This window comes from Otolemur garnettii, unplaced genomic scaffold, assembly GCF_000181295.1.
Source record: "Otolemur garnettii isolate 467f Iridium unplaced genomic scaffold, OtoGar3 scaffold00133, whole genome shotgun sequence".
Classification (NCBI taxonomy): Eukaryota; Metazoa; Chordata; class Mammalia; order Primates; family Galagidae; genus Otolemur; species Otolemur garnettii.
In genome coordinates, this window is record NW_003852528.1 from 2107458 (window position 1) to 2120781 (window position 13324).

General features: G+C 50.9%; 1 protein-coding gene across 1 annotated transcript in view; it reads left to right on the top strand.

Moving 5' to 3' along the window:
- MLPH (melanophilin) overlaps positions 1–13324 on the top strand; it is a 43212-nt gene that overhangs the window by 10520 nt on the left and 19368 nt on the right. Inside the window, exons 3-4 of the mRNA XM_003798266.2 lie at positions 9178–9399; positions 10071–10183. Of these exons, the coding sequence (XP_003798314.1) occupies positions 9178–9399; positions 10071–10183 (335 nt within the window). The remainder of the gene's footprint in view (positions 1–9177; positions 9400–10070; positions 10184–13324) is intronic.

Sequence of the window (13324 nt, forward strand, 5' to 3'; positions counted from 1 at the left end):
GTCTTCCCAAAGGGTTCACACCCATATACTTTCATGAAGAGGCCTTTCACATACTCAAAGAACAAATCAATCCTGCACATTTAAACTGCTTCATACCTGAAAGAGTGTTCACTAGTCTAACTGCCCCCCCACACACACACCCCCCACTAGTAAAGATAAAGAAAACTACAGCCCAGTTAAATCACCATGTTAACATACCCAGGGCTGCCCCATCTGTTGGGGAAGCTACCAGCCACATGGGGCTATCTAAATTAATTGTAATTAAATTCAATTCAGAATTCATTTCTGTAGTCTCCTTAGCCACATTCCAAGCTTCTGACAGCCACACAGGGGGATCATGGCTCCCAGACCAGACCTTTGCAGAGGCCAATTTGCTACAACTGTGCTTACCCCTTAGGCCAGAAAGTTCTTTGCTAAAAGTCATCCTAAGGAAAGAATCAGACAAGGATTGTAAGAAGGAAAAACTGGGAAGACCCTAGTGTTCAAATTTCAGGCTTTGGTTAAATACCAAATTTAACAGTGGACTTAACAATGGATTACACAGCACCCATTAAAAGTAACGCTGTAGGCTCAAGTGGCTAAGGTGCCAGCCACATACACCAGAGCTGGCAGGTTCGATCTATCCCAGGCCTGCCAAATAATGACAACCACAACCAAAAAATAGCCAGGTGTTGTGGCGGGCACCTGTAGTCCCAGCTAGTTGGGAGGCTGAGGCAAGAGAATCACTTAAGCCCAGGAGTTAGAGGTTGCTGTGAACTGTGATGTCACAGCACTCTACCCAGGACAATAGCTTGAGGCTCTGTCTCAAATAAATAAATAAATAAATAAATGTATGTAAAGCTGTAGAAATAAACTGACATGAACCGTTCACAAGACATTATTGACTAGAAAAAGCATGTTGTGAAAATGTAGTTTTATCGCATTTTACTTGTTAAAAACATGCAGAAAAATCTAATAATAACAGAGACTCAGCATTCATCCAGCCCTTCCTGGTGTGACCCCCATGCCCACGTGTTGAGTCCCACCCCTTCTCTGCCTCCTTTGCCAGACCCTCCTCCACTCCCCAAAGATGCACTTTGAAAGGTCGGGGGCCCTGGCCTCGATCGTCTCTTCCCTGTGTGCACTCAGCTCCAAGTGGCCATGCCCAGCCTAGAGCCCTCCGGGCCAGCACTGCCCAGGAGAACCTTCTGCAATGCCATGTTCTGCGTCTGTGTCTCCAACACGGCGCCTCACTGCCCATGGCCACGGAGCAATGGAATATGGCTAATGCAACTGGGAACCAAAGTTTTAATTTTGTTTAATTTTAATTGATCTAAATAGCTGCATGTGTCTAGTGGCCAGACGCTACCATAGGGGCCAGACAGCATAAGCCCAGACAGTGAGTCCCAAATTTAGACCATCCCTCCAAAATTTGACTCACACAGAGAGATGCCTGCTTAACGCCTCCACCAGGTGCATGACCATCATCTCCAGCACATCAAAGCAGAGGTCATGATTCCCCTTCCACCTCCACAGCCCCGGTTCCCCATCTCAGATTCAGCCTGGTCACTGAGGTTAAGGGCCCAGGAGTCACGGTGGTCTCTGCTCCTTCCCGGTCAACCCGTGTCTCCTCCATCATCAAGTCTCTTGGCTCAGCCCTCAAAACATGCTCAGTGCCCTCAATCCCCGTCCATGCCACACGGTCCTCCCGGAGAACACCACAGGAATGTCAGCCACCATCTCCCCACAGTCCCCAGAGTCATCCTTGAAAGATGGAGCAAACCATTCCCAGCTCATCACCCCCAAAGCTCTCCCATCGTGCTTGGATACAGTCTGCCTCCTCCCTGCCACTCCCAGGCCCTCACCCCTGCTTGGCTGGGACCTCCTCTTCCGGGAGAGGGGGGGTCAGGACCTCCCTCTCTAGCACTTAGTGACATCAAGTGAGTCACCAACTTAGCATCTGTCTCCTCACGGTGTCCCAGGAGGGCTCAGCTATATGCATGCCATGTCACCAGACCCTGCATAGAAGGCTCAGGAGCTGTCCCTGGTTCATACCGAGGGTGACCACTGGGCCTTTGTCTTTGTTCTTCTGATGCTCATTACAGGTGAGGAGAGTGAGGCTGCCTGAGACAGGCTGCCCAGCCCTGAAGCATGTCCGTAAATGTTAAGGGCAGGGGTGTCTGGGTGGCAGGGGGGAGTTAGCTTGCTGAATATTGTTTTTTATTGTTGTTCCTCTCATCGTCTTCCCCAAAAAACATTTATAAAGTGTAAAATAATTTACAATAATTCCCTAGTATTAAATATCCACAGTGTGCTCAGACGTCCCCTCACATCTTCACACCTCAAGTTTGGTTGCTGTATCTTTTAACTCTCTCTTAACCTGTAAGATTTTCTCCCATCTCTCTCTCTTTTTCCCTGGAAGCTTGTTTAGAGATGAAAGCCAGTTGTTTAATGTTATGGCCTGTGGACAATCTGCAGTGTGGGGTTATACCCCACAAGGTCTGCACCAGCTCTTTGTCCCCACCTTTCCTCTAAGTTGACAATGAGTTCCAGGGACATGGTTCTCAAAGTGCCTCTCATCTTCTAAGTGTTCCATATTAATTCATATCACGTGGGTTTAAAAAGGTTTTAAGGTGGGCACAGTGGCTGACACCTGTAGTCCCAGCACATTGGGTGACTGAGGTGGGAGGATCACTTAAGCCCAGGAGTCCGAGATCAGCAATAGAAAAACTAACCGGACGTGGTGTTGGGCGCCTGTAGCCCCAGCCACTCAGGAGGCTGAGGCAGGAGGATCTCTTGAGCCCCAGAGTCTGAAGTTGCTGTGAGCTTTGATCATGTCACTGTACTAGGCAATTGAGCAAGACCTAGTCTCTTAAAAAAGGGTTTTAAGTACAGAAAAGATTATCATGTTGTTTTTTTAATGTTATACAAATATAAAGTAGAGCCAAAGTAAACCTTCTTGAAGAGAACACCCAGTTAATAGTCCCGGGTTTTAGACTCCCTCCCTCTGCAGAGAGCCCAGTGCTTCCTGGGCACCCACCCCGTCCTGGGCCCAGGGGACCTGGTGCTGGGAATGGAAGACGGAAGCCTGTCCCCGGGCACTCGGGAGTCTGCGTTCCCTGCTTATTTGCGTCTTGCCCTGTATGTCTCGGTGGTCATGGTGGGAGTTACTGGATATTTCCAGAACCCAGGAAGAACAACAAGACTCTGGTGACTCATGCCTTGGGTAGGGACTGGAGCTTAACGACAGGGAAACACCCTGTCCTACGGGCACAGCCCCCAAATCAAATATTAGGCCTGCCACCTTCCCCAGAAAGACAAATAGGTGGCGATGTGCTTCTGTGATCTCTGCAAACAGACGGAAATTCCTGAGATAATCGGCAAACCATGGCTTGCTTCAACAACAACAACAACAAAGAGAAGAAGAAGAAGAAAGAAAAGAAGAGCTTTAAATAATAATAATAAAGAATTGAAGTGACCCTTAGTGCTGGACCACCTGGCGTTGCTGACAAGCAGCTCCAGAGAGGAAAACACAGCAGTTGAAACAGGAAATCAGCTGCCAACGCAAGGGCTGGAGATGAACTTTGGTCTGAGATGACTGAGGAGATTCTCGAAGGCTCCCTCTCTCGGAGGCCTGTTCCCACGTCACCACTGGCTTCCTCTTCACCATGTTTGTCTCCCGCTGGGCTACCCCCTTTGGAGAACCTCTAAGAACTTTTGTAAGTTTGCCAAACTTATTCAACTTAATTTTTTTAAGTTTACTTAACTGTAATAACTTTAGTAAGTTTCTATTTCTCTCATGCTAATTTCTGTTATTTATTCATATCATCAGGATTTCAGAGCCACATAGCTGCCCTCTGTCACGGCCTCCGAGCTGTCTTCTCTCTCCCTCTGCCAGGGACGCCGTCTGGCTGCCACACTTCCAGTAACTGTGTCTCTCAGTGCATGGCCTCAACAGGTCTGTCACTCACTCTCAGGTTCAGTTTCAGTCATCTGGGGTGTGTCCCCAACTTCTTTTCTCAGGAATGGCATGGAGTGTGAATATTATATCTGAGATCTCTGTTCCACTTGGCTGGGAATAAGATCTCAGCTCACACATTCTCCCTTGGGACTCTGAGGATGTCACTCCTGGGGCAAGCGGAGTAATGCTCCCCCCATCCTCAAAAAAAGGTCCATGTCCTAATCCCTGGCCCCCATGAGCCTGTTAGGTTATACGGAAGAAGGGGTTTAGGGTTGCTGATGCAGCTAAGGCCACTAATCAGCTGACCTGGACAGAGAGGCGTTATCTGGATTATCGGGGGCGCAGTGTCATCTCAGGGGCCTTGCAAGCAGAAGGAAGTGCCAGTCGGAACAGCATAAGCACGAGAGATGTGCCGAGACCCAACTGCCCTCGCCGGTCGTGAAGGTGGAGGAAGGGGCGAATGTGGCGTCCACCCCGGGGACTCCAGAAGGGGTCACAGTCCTGCCGACACCTTGATTTTAGCTCAATGAACCCCATGTTGAACTTCTGACCTCCAGAACATATGATAACAGATTTGTGTTTGTTAATCTGTGACATTCATGGGAATCTGTCACAGCAGCAGCAGGACAGGAGTGCCGAGGCTTCAGCCTTGCAGAGAAGCTGCATGCCCGGCCACGGTCCCTCTCGGAGGTGGCCTGCCCTATGTCCCCACTCTGGTAGGGATTTTTCTCCATGCTTATGATGGGGTGGCCTCGTCAATCTGTTTTCGTGTCACCTACACTTCTGCAAACCCATTCAAATCTGAAGATCCAGCTCACTCTGCTTTCTTTTGTTGGGTTGTGAGAGTTTAAGTGATTACGGTTTCTGCAGCAGGGACACAAACTCAGTCACACCCAGGGAACCCCAAAAGGAAATGCAGGTCTTTTGTTTCCTACCCTGAGGCCAGTACCCGGGCTCCCCAGCCCTGCTAACTTCCCTGGTCCCTGTCCCCAGCTCAGCTTCTCCTCCAGAGGCTGCTCTCTCTCCCCAGCCTTCAGCCAGGCCAGCTGGGCTTTGGGGGCAGGGTCCCAGCCCTCCTGGTGACAAAGTTGATGGTATCTGGACTCCATGCACTCCATGGTGTCTGGGCTCCTTGCTGCTCCCTGATGTAGGGCGCTGGGCCAGGTCAGCTTCCTCATGAGTGCACGATCTTGGCCACGCACTGAGATACAGACACACCCACCACTGCCCCTGATCTCGGCCCTGGGCCCCACACTTCAGCCTCCTTCCACCAACCCCCAGACTCTCCTAGCCCCCTGGCCACTCAGCACCTCATGCCATCTTGCTATGGCATGGTCTAGGGTCACAGGGACTCTGGATGCCCTATCACCCCACTAGCCTGGGCCCCTCCCAACTGTGGTGTTGGGCCTGAAGGGGTGGGCTGTGGGCTGTGCTCCCTGACTGCTGCCCCCAAGCTCACGTCTGGACTCCACCCCAAGAGGGGCCAAGCAGGGGCACAGGTCACCCTTGTCACCCTGCCAGCCGTGTCTCCCCCTCCACACCCCGTCATTGCTGGAGGTGCCCTCCTGTCCTGGGAAAGTTTCCCTCCCATCATAGCCATCTTTTCCTGGGAGGACACAGAACCTCCCTTGAGAGCAGGTGTCTCCCCCCACCCACTCCATTCTGCACCAGGATCTCCAACACGGTTCTCAGCGTGGACACTCCAGGGACTAGGAGGATGGCAGTGTGGGTCCCTGTTCCCAGAACACCACCCCACACCTCTTCTACTCCATCTCCCCATGTCCTGGGGCTCTTTCTCTCTCTGCAACTGTCTCTCTCCTCCTTGCCATCTGGTCACCCCCTGCTCTGCGTGCTGGGACAGAGAACAAACTTGACTTCAAGACACACAGTTTTTATACTCTTTGGCCTCAGGATCCCTTTGCTTTCTTGAATTACTGAGGACCCTAAAGGGTGTTGCTTACATGGGTCTCATCGATCAATATTGACCATGTTAGAAACTAAAATGGGGGATGAAAATGTTTATTTGTTCTCTCCCTTGCATGTTGATGTAAATATCATTTTTATGAAAAACAGCTAGTTTTCCAAAACAAAAACCATGAGTGAGAAGAGTGACGTTGTTCTATGATTGTGAAAACCCTTTAATGTGTGGCGTTACAGAAGACGCCTAAATTCTCACCCTGCTTTTTCATTCAACGTGTTGTAACATGCTTGGGCCAAGTATTTGAAAAAAAAACAGCCTCACACAGTTACATAGATGGAAAGGGGAGAGCACTTTGTTAGGACACCGGGCCTTACTGCTACGTGAACCTGGCAATGGGGTCTGAAACAATTATCAGTGAACTTCGCCTTTTCTGCTGCATTGAAATCCTTTGGTCTGTCTTGCTTCTTCGACCCATGTGTAATTTTTGTGACACTGTGTATTGTTCATTGGGAAAACACCGGCTCGCTGAGATACACACACTTCCCCAGTGTTGACACCCTTCATTACACACAACAAAGACAGACCCATTACCATCAGGACCCATCTCTGCAGAAATCCCTGCGTGTTGGAAGCTGCCACACTTTCCACAAAGATTACATACGCTCTAAAGTTCTCCTGAGTGCTTGAAAGCGTTAGTTTGTCATTGGCAATAAATTCCATCACTTCTTTTCCTCCAAGTGACAGGCTGACTTTGTCCGTTCTTGAGAAAATGTCTGGCAAACCCCCAAGTCGGAGGAGTTCATCTTTGGTTGTTCTTTCAAGGGAAAATAGTCTTTCATGAGAAGACTTCCTAGTTCAGGTCACAGTCCAAACACGTGCCCGATTTCTTTCACGGAGACATCTGTCGTCCTTTGATACACAGCAGACGTGCTTATATGGGCTCCACCAGTTTCATCATACAGATCACTAAAAAGACGTCCTCGGGGATCTCAGTTCAAAGAGACTCATAACTTTTACTGTCTCGTCAAGGCTACACTTAAATGGAACATTTTTTTCCTTTTCCTTTTCAATGAAGGATACCATGAGTGCCAGCTGGTACAGTTGGGTACCACTGCCTGAGTTGGCCAGAAGCCCTGGGGGTTTTGCCCACTGTTCCTTATGCACCGTTGGTTCAGGCATCAAAAGACAAAGAAAAAGCAAATGATGTCTCAGTATTATTATAAAAATAGCTGTGACCTTGTGCATTGCCTTGGAGGATCTTGGGAACCTTCAGAGCTCCCTGGATGCATTTCGAGAATCTCTGGGTTTAACGTTCCACTGTAGAAATTCTGCTCATTTTCCCTCCGTTGTTGACTGCAGTTCCTGCTCTCCGCTCTCCTGTATTTTAAGCAGCCTCCCTCCACCTGGGGCAGCAGAGCCTGCTCCTGCCTCAGTGAGACTGGACCCTCCTTCCTGTGTCCCTTTTAGCACACCAGCAAGACTTGTCTCAAATCTTCTGTTTTCAAACTAAATTACATTCAGGAGCCTTTCATTCCTGAGGGGCCTCCGTGCAGCTCCATGCTGGGCTTCGCCTGCTCACACACCTGCAGTGGAGTGACGCCCGGTCGCCCAGTGTTGGTGCTGAGCAGAGGCACAGACTGCTCTGGCCCCTGCAGCCCCTTGGGACCCAAGCTCCAGGTCTGGTTAGTGTGCCCACCAGCCGGCAGGCATCCCCAGACAGGGCTCCTCTGCCTCCCTTCCAGTTCGCTGGTGATGGAGGAAGGAAGTTATGTTTTAAAGACTCTGGAGAGAGTGTCAGTGCCCTTTCTCTATCTTGGCACCTGAGATCTGTCAACTCCCAGCTGCTGTCCCACTGGGCCTTTTGAGTTTTGGGGGGGAGGGGGTTGGGTTTTTTTGTTTTTTCTGAAACACAGTCTCAAGCTGTCACCCTATCACCCTAGACAGAATGCCATGGTGTCACAGCTCACAGCAACCTCCAACTCGGGCTAAAGCAGTCTTCTTGCCTCAGTCATTCTATTTTTAGTAGAGCCGGGCTCTCGCTATTTGCTCAGGCTGGTCTTGAACTCAGGAGCTCAAGCAATCACCCGTCTCAGCCTCCCAGAGTGCTGGGATTATAGGCGTAAGCCACCTCGCCCAGCCTGGCTGGACCCTAAAAGAGGACTTCACATCCCAGATGCGATGCCGTTGTGCTCGTCCTGGTCAAGAGGGTGGCCTGGAGGTTTTCTGGCCCATGTGTATTTAGCAAGAGTGGAAGTGGAGGAGGCCGGGCCCGTCCCATGTGGCTGAAGGTACTTCTCTGGAAGTGCATCACATTGTCTCTGCAGCTTTACCCAGACTAGAGGCTGTGGGTGCCCCATCTTCCCCAGGTTCCCACAGCTGCTTGACCCTTTTTTTCCTGGTTTTTGAAGCTGTGACAATAGCCTTACTTGGGGTCTGAATGGTGAGCATGTTAATGGCTAGCTGGGAGTGGGAAGTGAAGTTCAGCCAGAGCCACTTTCAACCAGAGAAGCCTTCAGACATCCGTTAGGATGACTTCACCTTGGCCCTACCCTGGGGTGTCCCTGTCAAAAACATGAGGACTTGAGGGTTTTCAGAAGACAATGGTACCTATGTTGCCCTAATTTGGTAGCTAAGAATGGATTCATTTTATCTCATCTCAAATTAAAAATATTGTCTTTGGCAGCCGTGCTCTGACATCCAGAACAGAAGAGTGAGTTCATTGTTATCTAGGGACATTCTTCCCAGTCAGTTCAACTTGGCCAGTTCACCAGGAAGCCGGGTAATTTAAAACCAGATGGTTTAGAATTGTGGTTTTCCTGGGACTTCTGGGTGCTGGATAATTCTGGAAACTCTCCAAGCCACACCTTTTCAGTGGTGCTTTACCAGGGCAAACCAGAGCATCCACTCAACTCTCGGTCCCCTTCTGGAAAGGGCACAGAACTTCTTGCTAAGGAAACATCACCTGGCTTTGCCCTCAGGACTCCGTGGCCCTGCTAGGGAGGGTACAGTGATCTGCCATCCAAACACGGGTATAGTTGTAAACTGACACAGAAATGCTTAAATGCGATGTCATTTCTATGAAATTAATGCTTCAATTCAACGTACCAAACCTACTGGTCTTCCCCACAGAGAGAGAGAGAGTGGGGCATGGAGTGGGGCCTGCCTGGTAAGGGACCCCGAGTGCCTGTGCTGACTTGGAGTCACTGTTTCTGTGGGTGAGAGAGCTCCGGTGTGTGGTGGGGGGGGTGTGTACGTGCAATGCCTATTGCATAAACAAGACGTCCAATGTATTATCTCTTTCTGGTATTTTCCCAAGGGAGTTGAAAGGCAAGATTAAGAAGGAAAGCTCTAAGAGGGAGCTGCTCTCCGACACAGCGCACCTGAACGAGACCCACTGCACCCACTGCCTGCAGCCCTACCGCCTCCTTGTGAACAGCAAAAGGCAGTGTCTGGACTGCGGCCTCTTCACCTGCAAAAGCTGCAGCCACGCCCACCCGGAGGAGCAGGGCTGGCTCTGTGACCCCTGCCACCTGGCCAGGTGAGGGGGCCTTGAGGTCTAGTGACCCTGATGGCTTCTAGCCTAGCATGTCCCTTCAGTGTGGCTAGCTGACCCAGGGCAGATGCGAGTGTATGTGAGAGTGTGTGAGTGTTGTGAGTGTGTGAATGTGTGTGAGCTTAAGAGTGAAAGTGTGTGTGTGTCAACATGTGTGAGAGTGTGAATGTTGTGAGTGTGCGAATGTGTGTGAGCATAAGTGCGGGTGTGTGAGCATGTGTGTGTGAGTGCGGGTTAGTATGTGAATGTGTGAGCATAAGTGCAAGTGTGTGAGCGTGTGTGTGCGAGTGCGGGTTAGTGTGTGAGTATGTGTGAGTGAGCATGAGTGTGAGTGTGTGAGGGTGTGTGTGCGAGTGTGTGAGGTGTGTGTGAGCTTGTCGGAGCATGTGTGTGAGTGTGGGTTAGTGTGTATGTATGAGTGAGTGACCATGAGTGTGAGGGTGTGTGTGAGTGAGCATGAGTGTGAGGGTGTGTGTGTGAGGGTGTGAGCATGCGTGAGGGTGTGAATGAGTGTGTGTGAGCATGTGTGTGTGTGTAGTGTATGTGTGAGCATGAGTGAGCCTGTGTGTGTGTGTGAGTGTGTGAGAGAGGGTGTGGTGTCTGCACATGCCTGTGCAGCACGGGCAGTGCCAGGGCCTGCTCTGGTCTCTCTGCAGAGTGGTGAAGGTCGGCTCTCTGGAGTGGTACTATGAGGTCGTCAGAGCCCGTTTCAAGCACTTTGGGAGCGCCAAAGTGGTCCGGTCCCTGCACGGGCGGCTGCAGGGCGGAGGTGAGCAGTGGATGGTGGTGGGGCTGGGGTTTCTTCTTGTTCCCAGGCATGTTTGACATTTCAAGACCAAGCAGCTTCCCTCTGAATGGGTGATCGCAGCACCTCCCTGTCAGTCCCTGTTTCTGGCATTTCCTGTGAAGTTGGTGGCTCCTTGTGTCATGCTCATCAGGACTTAGGGAAATCTGTCACAAGCCAATTGCTAGAGTGTTTTGAATCCAAGTATTTTCATCTTACACTAAACCAGTCTTCTTCTCTTTGGTCCCCCTCTAAGGCATTTGGAAAGAAACATCTTTTTAGGGAAGGATGGGATGATGTCTGAGGGTTACCTGGGTTTGAACTTGAAAGCAAATACCTGAGCTGTGTTTGGAGAGAGCTTGCCTTGCCCTGGTTGCTTGAGTCTGAGGCTTCTGCCATTAAGCCCTGACAAGCATTTAGGCTGGGACACTAAGTGGGCTTCTGGATGTCCCCATCTGCAGGATCAGAGCCTGGAGACGGTGCCTGGCCCTAGCAGCTGGACATGTCCAGAGCAGGGCTGGGCTTCTGGGTCAGGGTGTCCTCTGCAAGTCCCCACCTGGGCATCTCCTCCAGGCTTCCCTTCTGGAGATGTGTCCTGTTCATATCTGTCCCTTAAAGCACCCAGTTGATAGGGAGGGGCAGAAGTTGGGCTCAGCCACCCTCAGCGCATTCCAGGTTTCATTGGGAATGTTGTTTAATTTAGGACAGAGACCACCAAGGGGCACCTCCCCTGCAGTGGGTTTTTACACCGGGAGCTGTAGACCGCAGGGTGGCTTCTGGCTTTCCTTCATGGGTGGTAGTGCAGGTGGGCATAATAAATCTTCCAAGCCAAGAGATCTTCAAAAATAAGAGGAATACTGATTACCATGCCACAACGTGGATGTGACGGAGTGCCCGATGAAGCAGGAAGAGGCCACCACTCTGTTCTTGGGGCTGCTTCTTCACAGCTGTCATCGCTGTCTCAGCCTGGAGCCCAGCAGGAAATCCACCTCCCTACAGCTGCTTGGCCAGCTGGAGGCCTTTGCAGGGGTATGCCAGCACCTGAAGGAGCTTGCTCCAGCCCCACCCCCACCCCCACTTCCCCCACCCCGGGGCTTAAGGTAACAAGGGAGAAAGCCCCAGAGGCAGTTTCTTGGGACTGGGCTGGGCTCAGGAAGCTACGTCATTTAAAGGACACAGACTGACTAGTGCTCCAAGATGTACACACCACTAATGTGCCCAAAGGGAGAGTATTCAGCACATCCCCAGCACACACAAAGGGAGGGTATTCAGCACACTGCCGGGGGAAAGGGCTAAACTACAACTTGAACGTTACTTTAGAAATGAAAAGAATGTAACCTAAACATTTGTACCCTCCTAGTAATCTGAAATTTAAAAAAAAAAAAAAAGACACAGGATTCTCTAAGCGGGTCGGGGCCCAGTGCAGAGCTACTGAGATTAACACTGCCTGCCCCAAGGAGCCAGTTTTGGAATTGTCGTCTCCAAGAGCCACCAGATGGCGCTGTGGGGCAGCAGAAAATACAAAGCAGAGCCCAGCGTGGGTCCTGGAGCAGCTTCCCCAGCGGGGCTGGTGTGAGCCTCAGCCCCACCCCCGAGATACCCCGGGGCTGCGTCCCCCTGCTGGGCACCTGCAACTACAGCACGTTAAGATTGGTGCGACTAATGAGCACAAAATCCCGGGAAGTTGTATCTTAAAATACACTATGTATACATACTGGGTGTCCCAAAAGTCGCTCATAAAGTTGCCATGCAGAGGAAAACTGTAGCTAAATGTACCTTTATTTACAAAATATTCACTAGAAAATTTTACAAAGAGGTGGCCAACACATAGACAACAATTTGTAAATATGTCATAAAATACATAAAAAAAATTGGGTGGCGCCAAAGGAGTAGCTCAAAGGAGTAGGGCGCCGGCCCCACATGCCGGAGGTGGTGGGTTCAAATCCAGCCCCGGCCAAAACTGCAAAAAAAAAAAAAAAAATTAGGGCCGGGCACAGTGGCTCACACTTGTTATCCTAACACTCTGGGAGGCCAAGATGACTGGATTGCCTGAGCTCACAGATTCAAGACCAGCCTGAGCAAAAGCGAGACCCCCATCTCTACAAATAGCTGGGTGTTGTGGCAGCTGCCTGTAGTCCCAACGACTCAGGAGGGTAAGGCAAGAGAATTACTTGAGCCCAAGAGTTTGAGGTTGCTGTGAGCTATGACGTCACAGAACTCTACCGAGGGCAACAAAGTGAGACTTATCTCAAAAAAAAAAGTTTTTTTTTAAATGTTTCAAGTTAATGTTTTAAACCTGGCCCAGCCAAGACTGAATGCAGACTTTGTTCAGTGGGCGGGTGAACCGCTGGGGTCTTCTCTGAGTGGCCCTTCAGAGCACCAACTGCAGTCCAAGACCTGTCTGCAGGACAGCACTGTGGAAGCCAAGCCCTGGACGGGGGGGCCCCCCTCCTCCTCCTCCTCCCCCTCCTCCTGCTCCTCCTTGCCCCTCCTCCCTCTCCTCTCCCTCCTCCTCCTCTGTCTCCCCTTCCCCTCCTCCTCCTCCCTCCCTCCTCCCCTGGGTTTCCCCAGCATCTTTCACTCATCCTTTGTGCACAGATGGTTTTATTGTTGCTGTCTCTTCTCTATCAAGAGTGGTCAGAAAGTCTCTTTCCCGTGTCAGGAACATGGGAAACCCTTTGAGTGTTTTTGAGCACAGCTTGATGGGTTACTGTGCCCACACACGTGCCCCAGTGGGGCAATGGAACCAACAGGCCCCTGGAGATCCTGGGATGCTTTTCTCTTCATGGTCATCATGGGGCAGGGACGTGCAGGTGGGTGGGGGATGCAGGTGGGTCTGCAGCCCTGAGACAGTGACTTAATGCTGGCACTGCATGGTGGTCCTGTGCAGCCTGTTGTGCACCCCCAGTGAGCCAGCTATCCTGCTCGCTCATGCCTGAGCCCCCCAAGGCACAGAGAGCAAGGGAAGGACCACAGGGCAAGGGAGTCCAGTGGTAACTATCCCTGTTTGGAGCCCAAGGACCTGACCTCCATGGTGCCAGCTGTTCCCCTTATGGCCCCTGGAATAGGAAGGCAATAGCCAGGGGCCTTCCAGCCTTAAAACACTGGGATCCATTTACTGCCTCA